This window comes from Phoxinus phoxinus, assembly GCF_949152265.1.
Source record: "Phoxinus phoxinus genome assembly, chromosome: 20".
Taxonomy (NCBI): domain Eukaryota; kingdom Metazoa; phylum Chordata; class Actinopteri; order Cypriniformes; family Leuciscidae; genus Phoxinus; species Phoxinus phoxinus.
Window position 1 is genome coordinate 30775545 of NC_136895.1, and position 21590 is coordinate 30797134.

The 21590-nt window shown below is 35.5% G+C and overlaps 2 protein-coding genes and 1 long non-coding RNA gene across 3 annotated transcripts; 2 read left to right on the forward strand and 1 right to left on the reverse strand.

Moving 5' to 3' along the window:
- Window positions 1-132: 132 nt before the first annotated feature.
- On the forward strand, window positions 133-12608 carry LOC306988178. Its single transcript, XR_013795339.1, has 5 exons — window positions 133-384; window positions 1518-1556; window positions 2023-2097; window positions 6056-6248; window positions 12476-12608. It is a non-coding gene; the product is annotated as an uncharacterized lncRNA (long non-coding RNA).
- On the forward strand, window positions 6317-10141 carry aqp12 (aquaporin 12). The gene is made up of 3 exons (XM_079592985.1): window positions 6317-7196; window positions 9152-9268; window positions 9383-10141. The coding sequence occupies exons 1-3, from the start codon at window positions 6599-6601 to the stop codon at window positions 9499-9501; spliced, it is 834 nt and encodes a 277-aa protein (XP_079449111.1). The 5' UTR covers window positions 6317-6598; the 3' UTR covers window positions 9502-10141.
- Window positions 11918-20506, reverse strand: LOC306988157 (uncharacterized protein). The gene is made up of 7 exons (XM_079592933.1): window positions 20262-20506; window positions 15729-16052; window positions 15216-15542; window positions 13956-14264; window positions 12676-12963; window positions 12443-12586; window positions 11918-12343 (listed from the first exon to the last, which is right to left on the reverse strand). The coding sequence occupies exons 1-7, from the start codon at window positions 20311-20313 to the stop codon at window positions 12333-12335; spliced, it is 1455 nt and encodes a 484-aa protein (XP_079449059.1). The 5' UTR covers window positions 20314-20506; the 3' UTR covers window positions 11918-12332.
- Window positions 20507-21590: the final 1084 nt, after the last annotated feature.

A 21590-nucleotide genomic window follows, 5' to 3' on the forward strand; every position in this document is an offset into this window, starting at 1 on the left:
TAATCCATTTTAATGTTAACAATCAATTACTTTATAAAGTTACGTGTTTCCTTCATTACGTTTTACACTATAGAAAAAAAACACACACAGACAAGCAGTATTATATGCAAAACTGCTAAATTGTGTACATTTGGGGGGCGCTATTTTTTTCCCGCCGCAAAAATACAAACCTCAACGGTCGCGCAAGCACGCAGCAGAAGCACGAGCATCATCACGCGAAGACCAGCGAAGATTCAAGACATCGATTATTTCTGTTTAAAGTTGTCTATTCTTATCTGGAATTCACTCCTGAAGGAAATATGAAAGTTATTTAAGTAATTTGGCGTCCAAATCAGCTTTTGATTGGAGATTAAAATTAATACATGAATACACGGGCGCTTGTTGGTGAGTTACCGTTACCTGAAAATGTTTACAATTGTTCGAAAACTAAGTGGCAAAGTTTTATTATTAAAGGGTCTTCTGTTATAGAAACGTTTTCATCCGTAAGATTTTCATCTTCATTTCATAAAAACGTAGGCCTATTTCAATTTTGCCTCAAGCGGTGGTGCTTACGCAAATATGGAGTGACAAGTTAGGCCTAGGCTATTCGTCGTTGTCGTGAGTGACCTCTTTTTAAGTTGGGTTTTAACGATTTAGTACTCTTTAGTAACTCTTTATGTAAACTTTAATGTTCTTTATTACAAGATACGTTTATTGACTGCTCGTGCTCGATAGATCGGATTGCATCGACTATTACAAGTTCTTGATTAAGTTGTATAGCGAGCTCAATCTCAAGGTAATACGTTCTCCCATTAGGTCCACAACTAGAGAAATAACAAAAAATATTTGTTTTTGTTTTTGTTTTTCTTAAATGTATGAGTTAACTTTGGTTGTCAGTATAATTCCAAACCAGTTCCAGTTTCCAGCACACAAACATCTTTCAACCAGGTTAACGTTACCTTAATTTAACGTAAATTTCGTGTTTTCTTTTACTAAACATTATATATATATATATATATATATATATATATATATATACATATATATATATATATATATATATATATATATATATATATATATATATATAATTTATCATTTCTATTACAGCAGGCTTTCTTGGATATTAGCGTTGATACACGTTTAAGTAAAGCTTAGGTTTGCTCAGTTGATCAAATTGCACATGTTATCTTGAGCTGTCAAAACCTTGGTCTGTTTGTGAAAACCATTAATTGAATGAAAAATGAATAACCGGCGTTGTCATTTAATTAAGTGAGAACCTTAATCAAATAGATGTATTAGTGTAATAAGCATGAGAAGTATAAATCTTTGTGTTGGTGCGCCACCTAATGGTTGTTTAGTACCAAACTCAGTCAAAAAACGTTTCTCTGTAAAGATAGCTTTACTTTTTCCTAACAATTTTTAACAACGGTCTATAAGTCAGGGACTCCAGTATTTAAGGTTAGGGACATTATGCTATTCTTTATAAGTTGCATTCATGTATTCTTAAGTTCATACGTTTCTTTCTCTTCTCAAAGGGGAAGCAGCCTGTTGGGACATTGAGATATCTGTTGGAGGTGAGTGTTTTTTGTGTTAGTCCTCTTTGCGTAACCGTTGACCACTGAGTAATGAATAAATGCTTATAATAATGGATAAATGCTCAGTGAACATTTTCAGTTTAGTATAGTAATGCAGTACTGATACTGTTGCAACACAAAATGTCCCGGGCAAAAGAGACCATCATGCGAGCATTGGTGGTTCAGTGGTAGAATTCTCGCCTGCCACGCGGGAGGCCCGGGTTCGATTCCCGGCCAATGCAGTAAAATCTTTTACACACTTAAAAAAAACAAATGCTTTTTTTATTTATGTTCAAGTGTGTGGTGTTGTGACTTATAAACAGTGGTTAATGTTCTGACCGCTTATTAATCCAAATAACACGTCACTGTGTTGGGACTTTCTAATGAGATTCCATTACATTTTGTTCTAACAACAAATACTTGATCAATCATATTTAGTTCGATATTGTGCTAATTTCTATTTCAGAACCCGGCTTAGAAATAATGAGTGCTTCAATGTAAGAGATTCAGATCAGGAGAAGTGCCGCAATAAAACCTTAAGGTAAGATTTGAGTTAAAACAGTGTTATGTTGTCACTGCAAAACATGCTCTGCCTATTTATTTATTTAATATATCAAAACAATTTTTTAAACAAGTTAATATCAGATGTTGAAGACAGTAACCCTAGCGTTGAAACAAATGGGCTCTGTGAGCCTCCAGTCATCACTCCTCGTTAGTATAGTGGTAAGTATCCCCGCCTGTCACGCGGGAGACCGGGGTTCGATTCCCCGACGGGGAGATTACACTTTTTCTCCATGTGTATTCACTGAAGAACTATCGGTTTTAGACTCCCCTTTGTATATATAAACCTACGATCACTGACAAATAACAAATTGTTTCATTCTTTAATGCCTGGCTCACACTACAGGAGGTTTAGGGCGATTTATGCCTGATTTTCCGCTCCCGAGAATCGGAGAAAAAATCTTGTCGAGGACCTCGATCGGTTGCGATGTTCGGCGCAGATTATCTGGTAATGTGAGGCGTTCACAGATCGAATCTTGCCCCTCCCGATCTGTTCTCACACAAATCAGCTCGGAAGTGACAGACATTTCGAAATGGCGACCGCGAAACTTGCAACACTGAACCGTTGGATCTAGCACACTACGATAGTAATAAGGTAAATTAAATTCTTACCTGCATTTCTCGCTGAAGAACTGACAATCCATGTTGAGCCCGTCTCCCCAACCATTTTCTCATCCAAACTCGTTTATTCTTCCGCTTTTGTTTTTTCTCACAACAAACGATCATTATTGATACAGCAAGTTTTCGTGTTACATTATCCATTTTGTTTACATCCGCTTTCCCGCTTCCGATCTGCTGCGTAGATCACGTGAGGCGCTTCCTCTGGCACGATAATCTTAGCAACATTTTGTAGTGTGTGATGCGCCGCGATTTTCAAATCTTGTAGTATGAGCATGTTTAAGATTTGAGGTAAGAAAATCTGCAAAGATTCTCCTAAAGTGTGTGCTGCAACCAGATTTCAAAACTCCTGTAGTGTGATCCAGGCATAAGGCGAGACACTACAGGTGAAAAGGGTAAACATTTAAAATAATAGATATCACCATGAAACTTCCTCAGTTGTTAATTCCTGTTGTTAGTAAGTAAGTTGTTAGTAAGTAAGTTAATTACTTACACAAGTATATAAAAAATTATTTTTTTATGTTTAATTATGCAAATTAGACATGATCTCATTAAATATGCGCAATTTTGCATATATTTTCGGTAGATAGATCTGAACATATGATAAAGCCAGGTGCAAAATTATTCTTTCATTTTGATTACACACAAGATGAAAATGATGTTCAGAGGGATTTCAGGATATATGCTTTCATGACCTAGAAAATCTAAATGTACTGTCCATAGCCTTCCATAACCATCGCCATATTTTTTTAATTAAAATGTCACATAAATCAGGCCAGGAATGATTTATTAACAAATCCCTCTGAACATATCTTCAGAATACTGCTAAGTGTATAACTGGAGAGTTTGGTGTACATCGGCTGAGATGTTTATACTGGAGAATGACAAAAAACTCATTTTGAGAAAACGGCATTTAAAGATTTGTAATGTAAAAAATCATACTTTTTTAGTGGAAACAACTATTTACTGACACAATATCTCATCAAATCATTCGCAACAACAATACAAACCACCTAAATCACATCAAAACTTATAACACAGCATTTATGGCCTTTAACTGAGCAGAAAAACAGTCAAAAACACACATCTAAATGTCAGAGCGCGTCACGTGATGCATCTGAACCAATCACGGTGTCAGAAATTGACATCAGCCAATGAGATTTCGCTTTTAGGGTTAAATGCCCATTGTACTTTCACGATTGGTTGCTGCTAAAAAGTAAATTACCATATTTGGATCCGACAGCATTGTACAGGAGAGAGAGGTTCACAGACGTGTGTGAGATGACAGGGAGCAGACAGAGATGTTGATTTATAACGCCAACTTTTGTTGAATTTCGGAGAAATCTTGACGAAAATAGACACAGTGTAGTAAAATAAAGACATAAATGTGTATTTTGGACTTTTTTTCACCACAAGTCGGAAAGAAGACATGTTATTGAAGACAAATAGCCCAAAATCTCCAAATTGACCAGTGAAAAAACCCCAATGTTTTTGCTTGCCGTGTCTCGCCTTAATTAAAAACAAAATCTCACTGGTAGATAATTTTACTTAAGAAAAGAAAAAGACACTTGCTACTCTTTTAGCATTTACTTTTTTAATCATTTATTAGGCTAGTCCACTAATAGAAAAAAAGAATGAACGAATTAATTAAAACGAATTGAATTAATAAATAAATAATAATATTGACGCACATGCTTCTCTCTCTCTCATAACTGCATTAATAACTGCATAAAGCCGGGGACACACTTACTGTAAGGCCGGTTATGAATGTAATTTGATACTTATGACTGATCATCCTACATACAAGAGCGTTTTAATGACAAAAACTTTACAAACGTCTTGAAATGCATCATCTGAACAATATTTCGAGGTGTGGTAACTAGTATAAGCGGAATAATTGATGACAGGCCGTTGAATTATTTGAAAAATAATGCACAATATTATTCTAATAATTCAACGGCCAGTCGTCAATTATTCCTTGCATAAATACTTTTTTGAGCTGGAGAACAGGAGCGCTGTGTGCTCAGGCCCTGCAGTTCTCAGCAACTTCAAAATAAAAGTCAGACGTGCCATCAAAATAAAAGTCTTGCTGTTATGAGGACATAGCAGATCGCAATCTCTACGATTCGCTTGAAAAGTAGATCATGGGCGTCTTCAAGATATATAAAATATATATTATTCACCATATAAAACCGTCAGATCGCCCGCCCCTGCCTGGACATCAGTAGTTTAAAGCGACACTACTGTGTTATTTTTGAGCACTGATTTCTGTGCTTGCTCTCCCAGGCCGGTTAGCTCAGTTGGTTAGAGCGTGGTGCTAATAACGCCAAGGTCGCGGGTTCGATCCCCGTACTGGCCAATGTTTTTGTCTCTGCGACTGTTTTGTTGGTATTTTAACTTTGAAATTCTCATTTATAATAAAAAGAGGTAGAATTGAACAGGTCATGTGTGATTTTACTGGCTAAAATGTAAAACTTAGTAACACTTTACAAGGTTTTATTTGTTAACATTAGTTAATGTAGTAAACTAATAATGAGAAATTTTTTTTTTTTATTAAATATTTATTAATCTTGTATTATTTTAAATTTTCTGTTTTCATTTTAATTTATTTTAAGTTAGGTAATTTTGTTGTGTTTTTGTCATTTTTGATATGTCTGTATAGCTTTTATAATTTTTTTATTTCAGTTTTAGCTATTTTAGTATCATCAAATACTATAAATATACTATAGTTTTTTATATTTTTATATGAAATTAGTTTTAATTCGAGTTAATTTCACTTTTAGTTATTTTCGAGAAATAATTAGTATTTTTGAGATATGTTGTCTTGGCAGTTTTATATTATAATTTTTTTAATATTTTATTGGTAACACTTTACAATACGGTTCATTAGTTAACATAGTTAACTACCTTAGTTAACATGAACTAAGAATAAACAATACTTCTACAGCATGTATTAATCTTAGTCAATATTAATTTCCATATGTACTAATACATTATTCAAATCAAAGGTTGTATTTGTTAACTTAAGTTAATGCACTGTGAACTAACATGAAACAAACAGCTATACAGCTATATTTTTATTAATAAATATTGTAACAAATGTATTGCTCATTGTTAATTCATGTTAGTTAATACATTAACTAATGAACCTTATTGTAAAGTGTTACCATTTGATTTTTATTGCATTTTTTATTTCAAGTAACAGAAATGTTTTTTTTTTGTGGTTTTAGTTAAGAGACCCACTAGGTGGCAGTGTTTATCAGTAAACCTGACATAAAACAATGCCAAATGCTTATGTAGAAATGTTTGAATTTCCACAGACTGGATCATCAAACAACATAAGCGAATCTCATTGGTCCTGCAAAACAAAAAATCTTGCCCCGTGTGAGGCTCGAACTCACGACCTTCAGATTATGAGACTGACGCGCTGCCTACTGCGCCAACGAGGCCTGATGTCCAAGCAGGCAGTGTCTCCTCATGTTACACGAGCGGCTGGTTTTCCAGGTAAATCCGGTAAGGCTGAGTTTTCATTTCAGCTACAGTTGTACTTCATAGATTAATGTGCACATCTACTACACTCCCAAAAGCTAGTTAGTGCAAAAATATTTGAAAAACAATTAAAACAATGAGATCCACGCTCTTCCACTAGAGGGAGCCAAAGCGAACAGCCACTTTTCAGAGGTGGCCTTGAATAGGTCAGTGTGTTTTTTCAACCTAAGGTTTGTGTCAAAAAACCCCTTTTGATAAGAACACGGCATCTCCGTGTGCCACGTTATCACATGCTGTGAGCAAATACAGCGTTGGTGAGCTCGTGTCTTTCTTTCTGTCCAGCACAGCTAGCTGTGCACTACACCGTTTGAAACATGTCAGGGCTTAATGCCTCGCTGGGCTACTTCTTAACTATAGTAGGTGTGAGTGTGGTAGGAAGGGTGATACTCGCACGATCGAGGCTGCGATGGGCTTTCCTGACCGAGTTTATCGCCGCATTCGCGCTCGCCGCATGTCGACTTGAAGTGGACACCATTGCAGAGGTCGGTCAGTGGGCCGGGGCGCTTGGGCCTGACGTGGCCATCACTATGCTTTTCCTATCCATCATGATTCATGGCATCATCATGCAAGGCGTAAGCGGAAATCCATCGGTGACGTTAATGGGAATCCTCCAGAAAGACGTCGGCGCGATGGCAGGCGCCCTCAGCGTCGTGGCGCAGTTACTCGGCGCGTGCCTCGCGCTCGTAGTCGCCGGAAGGTACTGGGAAATGGAGCTGACCGACATGCACATGATCAAGAATCTGATGATGTCCGAGTGCAGTACGTCGCTGCGGGTCTCGGCGCTACAGGGGGTGCTAGCCGAAGCCCTCGGCGCCGTGACCTTTCACCTGGTTTACCTCGTCCTGGAGAGCCGCTCGCAGCTGCTGAGGATTCCCATACTCGCTCTGCTGCTGACGTTCATCGCATACGCAGGTGGGTTTGCCGTCGGACAGTTGTGGTCAGAATGATTACATTTAAAATGCATATATCAAATAAAGATTGTATATTTAAAATGCGTGTATTAAATACAAATTGAATTGTGGATTTAAAATGCATATGTTAAATAAATAAAAATTTATTTAAAATGCATATATTAAATATTGTACTTTTAAATGTGTGTATTAAATGCAAATTGTGGATTTAAAATGCATATATTAAATAAAAAAAAATTGATTTAAAATGTATATATTAAATAATAAAAGTTAAATGCATATATAAAAAAATATTTTGTAATTTGAAATGCGTGTATTAAATACAAATTGTGGATTTAAAATGCATATATTAAATAAAAAAAATTTGATTTAAAATGTATATATTAAATAAAAAAATGTAGATTTAAAATGCATATATTAAATAAAAAAATGTATATTTAAAATGTATATATTAAATAAAAAAAATTCGATTTAAAATGCATATATAAAAAAAATATTTGTAATTTGAAATGCGTGTATTAAATACAAATTGTGGATTTAAAATGCATATGTTAAATAAAAAAAATGTAGATTTAAAATGCATATATTAAATTAAAAAAAATTAGATTTAAAATGTATATATTAAATAAAAAAAAATAGATTTAAAATGTATATATTAAATTTAAAAAAATGTAGATTTAAAATGCATATATTAAATATTGTACATTTAAATGCGTGTATTAAATAGAAGTTGTCGAGTTAAAATGCATATATTGTTAAATAAAAAATTGTGGATTTAAAATGCATATATAAAATAATGACTGCAAATAAAATGCATATTTTACACAAGGATTGTACATTTAAAATACATATATTGAATAAGATTGAAGATTTGAAATTTTTTTAGATTGTAGATTTCTAAAAATTGAGATTTAATATGCACGTATTAAATTAAAATTTGTAGATTTAAAACGCATATATTAAATAAAGATTGTAGATTTAAAATATATTAAATAAGCATTATGTATTTAAAATGCACATATTGAATAATATATTTAAAATTAATTTAAAATATATTAAATGAAAGATAGAGATTGCAAATTCATATATTTAATTCAAATGTATATATCAAATAATGAATGCAATGCATATTTTACACAAGGATTGTAAATTTAAAATACATATATTAAATAAGGATTATGCATTTAAAATGAATATATTGAATAAGGATTGTAGATTTCAAATGCATATATTAAATAACAAATTTAGATTTTAAATGTACATATTAAAATAAAATAAAATAGATTTAAAATGCATATATTAAATAAGGATTGCACTTTAAATTTAAAGGGATAGTTCACTTTAAAATTAAAATTCTGTCATCATTTACTCACCCTCAAGTTGTTTCAAACCTGTATTAATTTATTTCTTCTGCTGAACACAAAGAAAGATATTTTGAAGAATGTCAGTAACCAAACAGTAGTCTGTACCCATTGACTTCCATAGTATTTTTTTTTCAGACTACTGTTTGGTTACTGACATTCTTCAAAATATCTTTCTTTGTGTTCTGTAGAAGAAATAAATTAATACAGGTTTGAAACAACTTGAGGGTGAGTAAATTATGACAGAATTTTAATTTTAAAGTGAACTATCCCTTTAAATATTGTAGATTTGAAATGCATAAATCAAATAATGACTGCAATTAAAATGCAAATATTAAAATAAGGATTGTAGCTTTTAAATGCATATATTAAATACAGATTTAGAGTACATATATTAAATAATAACTGCAATTTAACTGCATAGTTTACAAAAGTATGAAGATGCATTTATTTAGGAGGACACTAGCATAAAATAAATAGCATATTTATAAAAATACACAAAAGTTTTGTGTTACTCTGGAGAACATCTTGACTCTTCATTGGCAATGATTTGGTGAAGTGATATTTATCCTCACACTCTTCTCTCTCACACTAGGAAACAACTACACGTCTGGATATGTGAATCCGTCCCTGGCTTATGCGCTTACGTTCACCTGTCCTGGACACTCTTTCTTAGCGTATTCTCTCGTTTACTGGCTCGGGCCTCTTATTGGTGAGTCCTTGTACATTTCAGAAATATTCATAAAATACCAAGTATCCAAATTCAAAGTTTTTAGTCAATGTGATGAATTTTACTGTTTAAATACTTGCACCATGTGTTTTCCAGGCATGAGTCTTGCGCTCTTCCTGTATGTGGGAAACGTCCCACTTCTGTTCAGCAGGAATCTACTTTACTCCAAGAAGGCACGTTTCCGGGTGCCCAAAGGAAAAGCTTCTGAAGACTGACAGACATATAAAACAGCACTGATATATGGTCACTTTGTAAACCATACTTTACCGTCACAAAACATATAATGTTCGATTGGTTTAAGTTGCAACAAACCCCTAAAGTTAGGAAAAACACTGTTCATCACATCAGGTCTACTGTAATCTATCCTGTTACACGGAGTAAAAATGTTGAGTTTGTTCTACTGTTGTCAGATGTGAATTTTCTACTAACACCTATGAGCCAAAGAACGGTCAAGCCTGCTTAAGTAGTATATTAATTTAATATATAGTAGGGCTTTGACTTTTGAAGTTTGTTTATTTATTAATACTATTTTGACCATTAAATGCCTTCAGTAAGACCTATATTGGTATCAAACTTAAGTTGTATATGTTCTGTCCACCAGAGGGCAGTGTATCAGTCAATGTCAATAGGCAGGCAATGATGTTTTCAGAAGAAACACTATCACGACTTTGAAAAAAAAATCAGACCCTGGATTAAACACAAACAGTATGGTTTCAACAGGTTTTATCCACTGTTCTTATCAAAAATAAACAAAAATGTGAGTTTGGTCTGACATATTTTACACATCAATTTGTCCTAACCCAAAGTAGCGCCACATGTTGCTTTTCAAATTTTCAGGAGTGTAGATTTCGAACTCCTCGTCAGGCGTGGGTGTTGTAGGTGCTGGCGCGGCCATTGTCTTGGTATACAAAATATGTGCTAACCAGGACGCTAACGTCACCAATAATAGCCTTGCTAATGAGCTCGCGATTCACAACTTCACCAGGCGTGAAAAAGCCTCGGAATCTGAATTTAAAACAACGTTTACAAGCAAACACATTTACAAAAAATTTGAATATTAGACAGGTTCGAATATTAAAGGCTGCCTAATATTCGTTTGAATATCATTCTTTTTTTAAATATTTGAATAATTAATATTTAATAAAATATTAAATAATATTTGAAGAGTCTAAGCCCTAATATATAGCAAAAATGTAGGACCTGTTTGCTAATGAAAAAGAGAGGGAAACTAAGGTAAAGACTAAGGAATAAAGATAATTGCGAATAAAAGTACATGGTTGTGTATAAATGGCACTTTCATAAAACATTGAAAGTATGCCACAATGTAACAATAGCTACAATCAAAAATGTGTAATTCATGAATTTTAATTTACGGCCTGTTTAGAGAATATAGAATAAACTAAATCTCATCAACTGCAAAACACAATTAAGTGCTGATAAATTAAAAAATATGTAACGTTTTAACATGACATTTGTCTAAAAACGCTTGTCTACACTTTAAACAACAGTAGCCTTTTATCACTGTTTTTCAAACTAGCATACTCTTAATCAGTGCTTAATTTGTAAAGTGGGAGGTCCCGGAGCACATGGATCAGGTGGATCCGGCGACTCAAAATGCGGGTTGGATGCAAAGGATTAAAAAATTACACTGCCTAGTGCTTCTCAATTTTTACAAAGCCTTTCTTTAAAGTGAATTTCGTTTTGTATAAATTTTATCTTAATTTTAATAAATGTTTCATCAACCAATTGCATGTATTTAATAAATAAAAAGCAAATATAGCAGATAATAACCGTGACATTGAGGCGCCGGCGCGCCGCGTTCACTTGCATTATATTGTTAACTGGAGCGCATCTCATCATAAATGAATGAAACTCAGCGTAGGCCTATGCCTCATACATTATCATTAAATATCTTTGCTGCATCCTTTCTAGAACAGACAAGGGCTTTCTCGCGGCTCGCATCACCAGAGCATTGTATCGTCCATAGACCGCAAAACAATCAGCGGATGGTGGGCGGGTGCGGCTTTGAAAATTGAATGTCAAAAAACTTTGGTGCGGATGATGAGTTTTGTGATGCGGTTGCGGATGAAATAATACCCCATCTGCGCCTCTCTATCGATAACAACATTGAACACTACACAAATATTAATTACATTTTTTTAATTTAGGTGATTAATTTTCCATAGTGACATAAGAACCGGCACCTTTTTTAGGTGCCGGATCCAATAAAAAAGGTTCCGGATCCAACATCGGAGGTGCCGGAACATGTTCCGGCTCAAATTAAGCCCTTTTTTTTGTATAGTGCACAAAAAGATGTATATTTTTGTTTAAGGGACCTGAGCTGTCAGAAAAATAAATAATTAAAAAAATATATAAAGAAAAATACAAATCAGAAAACTTAACAGGATGTGTTTAAACGTCAGAACTTGTTCTCTACAATACACTCACAGACGCACACACTCTCAAAAAAATACAATGGATTGACCACCTCGTATGGTGTGTATTTTGCAGCTCATCCTTTCCGAGCATATAGTGAAGTTTCTCTGAGTCATTTAGATTTAGAGTAAAGAATGAAAAATTCAGTGCTGCAAATTGTGGAAAAAATATCTCCCTTGTAATGGTACTTGGGACAGACAAGAAAGTGTTTGCATCTTCTGTCTTATCTGATTCAAATCAGTCTGCTAATTTAGTGGTAGGATGTAAAAAAAATTGTTTTAATATATTGTTGTCCATTTATCAAACTTCCATGCCTTTTATATAGTAATTATATATTACTATGTACCAATTTACAAATCACTCGACATAATAAATGTAGAAGAAAACTTTATTGATAGTGAGAAAACTTTATTGATAATGGCAAGCAAGTACATATGACAAATAGATTTAGGCTGTAGTAGTTAAGTATAAACAATAAAGCCTTTTAAATTTGATTTAAATTTGATTTAAAATCTGATACTGAAGGAGAAAGAGCAAGCAAATAATAATCAGTATTTGTTATAACAAAAAGACTTGAAGCAACTTTAAAGTTCAGCGTTCTGCTTTAGATTTAAGCACTTCCTAAAAAGATAAACATATAAAAGGCATAAATTAATAAATCTCACAAATATTAAAACATGAAAAATCAGTTTGTGAGAAATGACATCATCAATCGTGTACCTGATGTGTGAATATGTGCTTGATCTCGTTCAGCTCTTCTGGATCTGATGTCATAAACCAGAATGATGACAGTAGCCACGCCCACCAGAGCAGAGAGGACCAATCGGATCACAGCTTCAGTAGGACCACAACAGTGGACAGAGTCTGAGGAATAAACACATCAAACTGAGATCAGATCAGGTAATGAATGCTAATATCAGCGCTGACATCCACTAATATCAGCGCTGGCGTACCTGAACACGCGTGGCAGAGTGTGTGGATGTCCAGATGTGTGGTCTGGTGGCTGATGGGATTGTTCAGCACACAGCTGTAGGTGTTTTCATCCTGATAGTCCACCTCCAGAGCTAGAGAGAGACTGATGCTGAGATCAGACGCACTGATGCTGGACAATACACTGAGTCCGGCGTACCAGGAGAGAGTCACATGACTCACATTCACCACTGATGAACACACCAATGAACATGATGAAGATGAAGAGCAGTGTGAAGAGTTACTGGTGATGACAGGAACAGGCAGACGAGCTGAAAACACGAGAGAATAAAGATAAATGTGGATGAATGAAGATGGTCAAGCAGAGGAAGAAACATCGAGAGGAACCGAGATGATCAAAAGTAGAGCATTTAAAACAATTGAATAGAAAGGTAAATATAAACATGCTGTTAATGTAAAAAGTCTAATTAAAGGGATAGTTCGCTTTGAAATTAAATGTTGGTATGTTTTATCTTACCTGAAGTGCATCCAAGATGTCGGTGTCTTTGTCTCCGCAGTAGTTTCAATGTTGATATTTTTAGGTCAAACCGTTCTTGTCTGTCAGTCATATAATGCAGGTCTATAGGCACTGTCTCCAAAAGCATGCAGAGAAAAGTCCAAATTAAAAAAAGTCCCCATCGTAAGTGCACACTGATGGCCTAAGCTCGTGCGAACTCATCCGGGAGTGTTGAGTTTTCACTTATTCCCAATTTGTAAGCCTTCTATCTTGACACACTACTCGCTTCATTGTTCAGGCCAATCAAAGGCACACGTTGAGCCGTACAGCCAATCACACGCGTTTCTGCTGAGTTTAAAAATGCAACGTCCAATCAAAGGCGGTTAGATTAGTTTCCAGGGAAGAAATCCGGTGTAAACAGATCAGATGGACGTGGTTGTGTAAAAGAGATAAAAACTATATAAATACTGTTGGTTTTATCACACAAACCGCTTGTTTCGTGTCTTGGGCCATCAATGTGCACTTACCATGGGGAATTGTGTAATTTGGACTTTTCTCTGCATGCTTTTGGAGACAGTGCCTATAGACCTGCATTATATGACTGACAGACAAGAACGGTTTGACCTAAAAATATCAACATTGAAACTACTGCGGAGACAAAGACACCGACATCTTGGATGCACTTCAGGTAAGATAAAACATACCAACATTTAATTTCAAAGTGAACTATCCCTTTAAGTCACGATAAGATACTTCTTTAGATCCAGCTGTAATAAATAAAACATGTGAAACTGATATCTAACACACCGTAGACAAAGAGACGAGTATAAAAAGCCATCTCGTTGATCTCTTGATTATAATATCCAGCATGTTCAGTTGTGGTGTTTGTGATGGTCAGAGATCCAGTTTGATTGTCCAGCTTCAGTCTGTCTCTGAATCTCCCATCAAGAACAGCATCATTATATTCAGCGATTCTGTCGGCCCGTCTATTGATTTGAGCGATTAAAGTGCTTCCATGATCAAAGCTGCATTTAAACCACCACTGAATCCAATCATCATCCTTCATGTCAGTGAGACCAGAGTTTAGAGAGACTGAATCTCCCTCCGTCACTGACACTGAATCATCAAACACAAACACACACACACACACAACAAACAGAAACAGGGTTTGTCACAGATAAACAGATTATAATAACAATATCATAAAACAGCAAAAAGACACAAAATGGTGTATTAATTAATTTAAATTGTATCATTAACCCTTTAGAACCGGCTGGCGTCGCCGACACAGATCAGCGAGCTGTATTCATTGTACCGTAACTCTTCAACCGTTTGTACTATCAAAACCATTCAATTTGACCCCTGACAGTCGACAACATGCGCTTTTCAGCAATATACGGCTTATTACGGTAATCTCATGCTTTCCGTCAGCAAATGACCACAGCTTTCTGGCAGAGCGGGAGGAAGGATTTGAACACAGAGATATGAAGCGTGGCGGGAGTGTGTTGGATTGCATAAAATAATAAAAGAAACGGACAAATGGCGAAAGAAGTGGTAGACCGCAGAAGACGGGATTGGGATGATTTTTAATGAAACTTGGGAGGCGGATGGCCGTTACTTTTTCACGTATCTTTACATGTGGTGTGTGCATGTGTGTGCCTAATATGAATGGATGCATTTGTATGTGTGCGTCGTGTATGAAAAAAAGAGTCCTAAATAAAAACTGTGCAACCCAATGTCACAAAAAAAGACTTGTATAGTTGTATTATACTACATTTTTTCAACTTTAAAGTGTTAGTTTCTTCTTTCGTTCGTGATTTTCTTTTTTATTAAAAATCAGAAAATGTATTCTCGTTTTTTTGTCTATTTAAATTCTATTTACAAACTCACCACACACAATAATGGCCGATAACTGTAATTTGTTGAAAGCTAATATTTTTCTGAAAAAGATGACACCTTGCACATTGTTTTCGAATTTTACAGTAAAAAAATCTAAATATGTGAAAAAAACTATTTTAGCTTCAGGTTCTAAAGGGTTAAAAAACAGGCGTGAATGTTTTAACTCACCAATAAAAGTGAGATGGAAATCAAGCATAATAGTTTTGGTCTGTAGGTTATAATCTCCAGTGTGTTTAATTGTGGTGTTTGTGACGGTCAGAGATCCAGTTTGATTGTCCAGCTTCAGTCTGTCTCTAAATATCCCATCAAGAACATCTTCATATACAGTAAATCTGCTGAACCGTTTATGGATTTCAGCGATTACAGTGTATTTATATTCAGAGTATTTATATTCAGTCCTGTATCTGAACCTCCACTGAATCTCATCATCATCCTTCATTTCAGTGAGACCAGAGTTTAGAGAGACTGAATCTCCCTCCGCCACTGACATTTCAGCTGTGTCATCACACACACACACACACACACACACACACAGAAACGGGTTTAAGACAGATACTTACAAAAATAAATGGTTTGAAATTTAAATCTGAAATGAATCTCATCATTAAACAACAGAAGCAAAATTGACTTTGAATTAATAATTGAATATTTGCGCTGATTAAAAACTGATATTAAACTCACCGCGGACACTGAGACTGATTCTCTTGACCTCACTGTTGATCTGTACTTTATAATCTCCAGCATGTTCAGTTGTGGTGTGTGTGACGGTCAGAGATCCAGTTTGATTGTCCAGCTTCAGTCTGTCTCTGAATCTCCCATCAAGAACATCTTCATATACAGTGAATCTGTCGGCCGTTACATTGATTTCTGCTATTAAAGTGTTTCCAAATCTCCACTGAACCACGTCATCATCATTTATTTCAGTGAGACCAGAGTCTAGAGAGACTGAATCTCCCTCCGTCACTGTCTCCAGGACGTCATAAATAGGATCACTAAAAGCCACTCCTGAAGAACAGAGTTTTTCACAGATTAAAGCTTTAAAATCACTTGATGTTAGTTTGATGAATCTCCACTAAAATACTTTTATTGATTTAAATGAATAAGTTAATAATATTTTGCAGCAGTAAAGAAAAAAGGTATGAAAAAAAAAAAAAAAAAAAGAACTTTTACTTTAATTTTGAATGTCACACTAAAACTAATGCTGTTGAGTATCTCAGCTTCATATTTATACTATTTTAGATTTATCAAAAATAAAAAACAGAAAAAGGTTGGCACACCAAGGCTCAGAAACATGCACACAGACCTTTTTTCAAAATTTGTGGCAATTCTGGGGTAGTTTTTCAGGGCGAATAACATTTCTATTATTTATTTTATTTTTATAAAATATTTTTAAATATTTTATTGCGCGGGAGGGGGGGGGGGTTAATCTAGTATAAATTATGTATCAAATATGATACAACAAGCTTTTGATGAATGCTTAATTTGTCTATCCCTCAGTCATCATTGTAGGCCAATTGCATTACGTTGTGTTTTGCCCCAATAATAAAAATGATAGAGCTTTTCATCTTAAAACTAAGCATTTAAATATCATCTTACCAAGACACTTGGAGATATAGAGAGACAAATTATATTTATATGCATTTTATGTAGACACTAAGTAGTCTGCTATACTGTTATAAAGATCTCATTGATTTACATTATTTTTGCTCAGTTTGGGTATCTGAATAAATTTGAGCTGTTTTTCTCCTCCATATTCTCACTATATCATATATGGGTCATACAAGCCTGGTGTATCAATTATGACAGAACAAAAACACATGCTAACTTTATTTTTATATTTTGTCTAAAAGGCAAAAAAAAATCTGTTCCATTACAAAATTATTTTTTAATATTAATGAATTATTTCATAAATATTATAGTAGCAGTTGTGTTTACAGGGGTAACCCTGGAAACCGCAATATTACTGAATTTACATACGTCTCCTTCACTCTTGCATCTTGCTCCTCATACATTTTGTTGTTGTTTACAGAGTGTGCGAGACTTTTATGTAGCGTGTGTGTTTGTGTGTGAGTGAGAGAGATGGGCACTTACTGACTGACTGAGAGATGTATTACTGAAGCAACGGCACAAACACAAGTTCAGATCAATTCAAGTTCATCGCACGTAGTCTACTTCGAAGTGGACTTTCCTTTGGCTAAATATGCATTGTGATGACGTCACACAACGCCGCGTCTGCCGGAGGAAATCTGCGGCATTTTAGAAAAATTGCTCCTCTGAATTTTCGTTTTTTTTTTTATTTAATCAATCCATAATAATCGAGTTTAGAGCTGAATTAAAACCTGATCTGACTGTAAAATCACAGTTCACTTATTTCTATATGAGAATAACTGTAACGAGTTTGTTCTGTTTAGGTTTAGTTTGCTCTGTTTCTATTTGTCTCTGTTCTCCATCCAGGGTTCTTTCCTGAAGTCAAATTCAAGCATTTTCGAGGTACATTTTTTAAGCTTTTCCAGCACCTTACAGATGTGGTATATTACATATTTACACATACATATATGTATTTATACAGTCATTCAATAAAATGTAAACAAAACATTGTGCAAATCAATTTGAGTTGCCGTAAATTACCTTCATCTACTTAAAAAAAACCTTCCTTTTTCTCACAGCATGAAAAACACGCTGGGCAATCAACGAATCATCTTTGAAAACCAAAATATCATTAACTTAGTTCAAGGTGTCCTTTATTTACTTGAGTTGAAAAAAAAACTGCAATAAACAACACAAAATAGTGCAGAAATGATAATTGGTCTATCCAAGGTTAGGCCGAACAAGCCCTCTATACTGGAGTGTCCTAAAGTTCCTTCAGTTTATCAGTCAGCCGTTTCTCCAAAACCTCCAGACTTTTTCCCTTTTCTTCTGCAGCTCTTCGAGGGTCAATTGACCGCCCCCTTAGTTACTGTTGCTATGTCCGACAAGCTATGCCGCTCTCAATGTCGCAAGCACCGAAGAGCGCCGGAAGGCTCCGGAAGTGATCTCTCGCGCGTGTACGTCACTCATTGTTTACACCAGAACCTACGCACAGAACAGAGATTCTAGGTAGGACGGCTAATAGAAATGGTACTAGTTTGCGCTTATCCGGGATGTTTAAACCGATGTAAAAAAAAAAAAACATTTACGTAAGCTCGCGCGAACTCATCCGGGAGATCACTTCCGGAGCTCTACGCCACTTGCGCAGACTAAGTAAACAGATCACTTGGACGTGGTTGTGTAAAAGAGATAAAAACTATATAAATACTGTTGGTTTTATCACACAAACCGCTTGTTTCGTGTCTTAGGCCATCAATGTGCACTTACGATGGGGAATTGTTTAATTTGGACTTTTCTCTGCATGCTATTAGAGACAGTGCCTATAGACCTGCATTATATGACTGACAGACAAGAACGGTTTGACCTAAAAATATCAACATTGAAACTACTGCGGAGACAAAGACACCGACATCTTGGATGCACTTCAGATAAGATAAAACATACCAACATTTAATTTCAAAGTGAACTATCCCTTTAACTCTCGCATCGCGATTGGTTTTTCAAGGTTTCCATGGTGACGCGTCATTGTTTGTCACGTGACACACCGCAGCCACAAGAGTGCTGAATGAATGATGATCTGCTTTTATGTCATTTTTACTTTTTTATTCAAAATATTAAAAAAAAAATTAGCTATGGCATGTCCAAAAAAGATTGATGTAAGTAATTTAACAGTTAACAATAAAACGACAAGCTTCTTCTAGGGTTGGTTTCTTCCTGAATTAATCCGTTTCTCCCGAAATAAATGAAAGTAAGTGGTCGGTGAACTGGGAGAAGAATAAACTTTATGGTTGACTTACTTACACTGTGTATATCTGATATGAATTAAATATGTCGGCAAATATATTTGAAAGGATTGTTTATTGCTGCTTCCATAGACACCATTGTGTATTTTACAAACTATAAACGTATTGTTTTGCTATAAATGATATGTATTTAAATATCTGAAATCTAAAATAAACATAATTGTGTTATGGTATGATAAGCGGGATTAAAAGAGAACTCCGGTCAATTTTAACATTGAGCTCATTTTTTTGTAAATTTTCCTTCAGAGTCGAGTTATCGAGTTCACGCGCGTGATCATAGGTAACTAAGCAACAGTGGAGAACTTGAAAACAGGAAGTAAATATGGGTATGTGCGCTGGCTGAATTATCATCACTTTTATCTTTCACATCTACTGCAGTCAGATTCACAGTGTTCACTCTGAAGGAATCACTCACATTGGCTGTGCACATTTACAAAAAAAAAAAAAAAAAAATGAGCTCAATGTTAAAATTGACCGGAGTTCTCCTTTAAGTGCTGAGCGCGTCCGTCTTTGGCTCAGCGCCAGCCATAGCACGAAAGCACAGTTTGAATTTGGCAGATATGTCACGTCACTGTACATTCGCTCCTTAGTGGTCAGCTCAGCTGCTGCAAAGCGTGCCAAAATTGAAATTGCTGATGAGATGTAGAGGAACTTATCTACTGTTAAATGAATAATGCACGAGAATGCAGCGTAAAGTGAGTGACGTCAGTGAGTGTGTTGTCAAGCAAGGAGAGCGAGCGGTAGCAGTGTCTGTGAGGGAAAAAAATAGATCACGGCCGGTCTTGAAGCCCGAAACAGGAAAAGTGTAACATCTTATATAATTTTTTTATAACCTATTTATTCAGAAACAACGTCATTCATTTGATGAATGCTCAAGCCCGATTTTATATATCCTCGGCTCGAGTCCGAGTCCAAGTCGAGTCACGAGTCCAGAGAATGGAGTCTCGAGTCGGACTCGAATCCAGAGACTAAGGACTCGAGTCCGAGTCCAGGACTCGAATACTCCATCACTGGCATGGAGTTATATCTGTTAATGAACACCAGGTTCAGTTCACTTTTGCTACTTATCTGATCTAAAAAGCGATCTATTCTCACATAGTAAATTATTATTAAACCAAGCAATTACAATATCAAGCAGTTTTAGATTAAGTGTTATATTTAAGACTGTTAGTTGAGTTATTTCCTGAGTCGTGCGCTTCACTACAGCCACCGTTGCTGACACTAACAGTGAATGATCATCTTCTCGAACTAATTTAACCAGTAATTTATCACATGGTACCAGAACAGAAACAACTGAAGCCATAGAAACACATTTAAAACTCACCATCCAGACGCCACAAAAAGAGCAAAAATAATGTGAGAAACATTTTCTTCATCGGTTCACTGACAGGTCCACGATAGTGACTCTTAAAATGTCTGCAAACATCAGATTGCTCTGAAACACGACTGAACTGAGATATTTATCTGTTAGTGTGTAAATCCTCCCCCAACCTCCGCTCACACATCCGTCTCCTTTAACATCACGAAAATCAACAAGCTTTTGCTGATCTTACATTATCAAATGAATTCTGGCCCTGAATGAAAACTAACAGCAGAAGAGTGAAATATTGGATTAGATATCTGTGTGTTATTTAGTGCTGTGAGCAGTCAATCATATTTGACCTCTGACCTGTGACTCTTATTTGACTGGTGATGGATTCACTTTATTTCAGTGTAAAGATGTTTTTTTGTGGAGTGGAAGATTGTGATCTTCTTATTACAGGGTTCTCACGGGTCCTTGAAATTAGGGGTGTGCGATATTATGATTTTTGATCGTGGACGATTAAAATGTCTCCACGATCTGCTTTTGAAGAAATATCGTAGGATCGTCCATTTTATCAGTTTGCATTTCTGGCGCCTCCGTCTCAACATACTGTACAGCGCGACGTATATCCACATGAAATGCAGAGGAACGGGACACTGTAGTTCATAAAAATTAATTATTTGCATGTGCTTTAAAGCCTTGCCGGTTAAACATGTCGTTCGCTGCTGATGCGCTGTTCTAACGGGCACTTTTCTGAGCGCAATAGACCCGCCGCGCACGTGCACTAAAAGCCTGTGTAACAGCGTCTGATTACTGGGCTAAGTTATCTTTCGAGTCTTATTGCGCTAATACTGTCAAATACACACAAGGTTTACATAAACAAAGTTGGTTATGTCTAAAGTGAAAGAACAATAGAACAAATAAAGGAAAAATCTGCTTGTCAAATGCGTGTAGACTCGTCGCGCGCAGATCTTAAAGTGACAGTAGCCCTAATAGTAAACATGCATCCGCTTGTCCTTAAAGGGACAGTTACCCAAAAATAAAAATTCTGTCATTATTTACTCACTTTCTAATGTTGTTCCAAACCTGAATTAATGTCTTTCTTGTGCTGAACACAAAAGAAGATATTTTGAGGAGTGTGGCTAACCGGGCGTTTGCTGGTCCCCATTGACCATAGTAGGAAAAAACTATTATGGAAGTCACTGGGGTACATGAACTGTTTGTTTACCCACATTCCTCCAAATAACTTTTATTTTCAACAGAAGAGGGAGACTTATTCGGGTTTAAAGCGGCTTGAGAGAATTTAAATTTTTGGGAGAACTATCCCTGTTAATAAAACAACAAAATACA

Coding starts and splice junctions, on each gene's coding strand:
- aqp12 (XM_079592985.1), top strand. CDS start 6,599: ATGTCAGGGCTTAATGCCTCGCTGGGCTACTTCTTAACTATAGTAGGT. Junction 7,197..9,151: donor GACGTTCATCGCATACGCAG/GTGGGTTTGCCG, acceptor CTCTCACACTAG/GAAACAACTACACGTCTGGA. Junction 9,269..9,382: donor CTGGCTCGGGCCTCTTATTG/GTGAGTCCTTGT, acceptor TGTGTTTTCCAG/GCATGAGTCTTGCGCTCTTC.
- LOC306988157 (XM_079592933.1), bottom strand. CDS start 20,313: ATGAAGAAAATGTTTCTCACATTATTTTTGCTCTTTTTGTGGCGTCTG. Junction 15,543..15,728: donor AATCAGTCTCAGTGTCCGCG/GTGAGTTTAATA, acceptor GTGATGACACAG/CTGAAATGTCAGTGGCGGAG. Junction 12,587..12,675: donor ACTCTGCCACGCGTGTTCAG/GTACGCCAGCGC, acceptor TTTATTCCTCAG/ACTCTGTCCACTGTTGTGGT.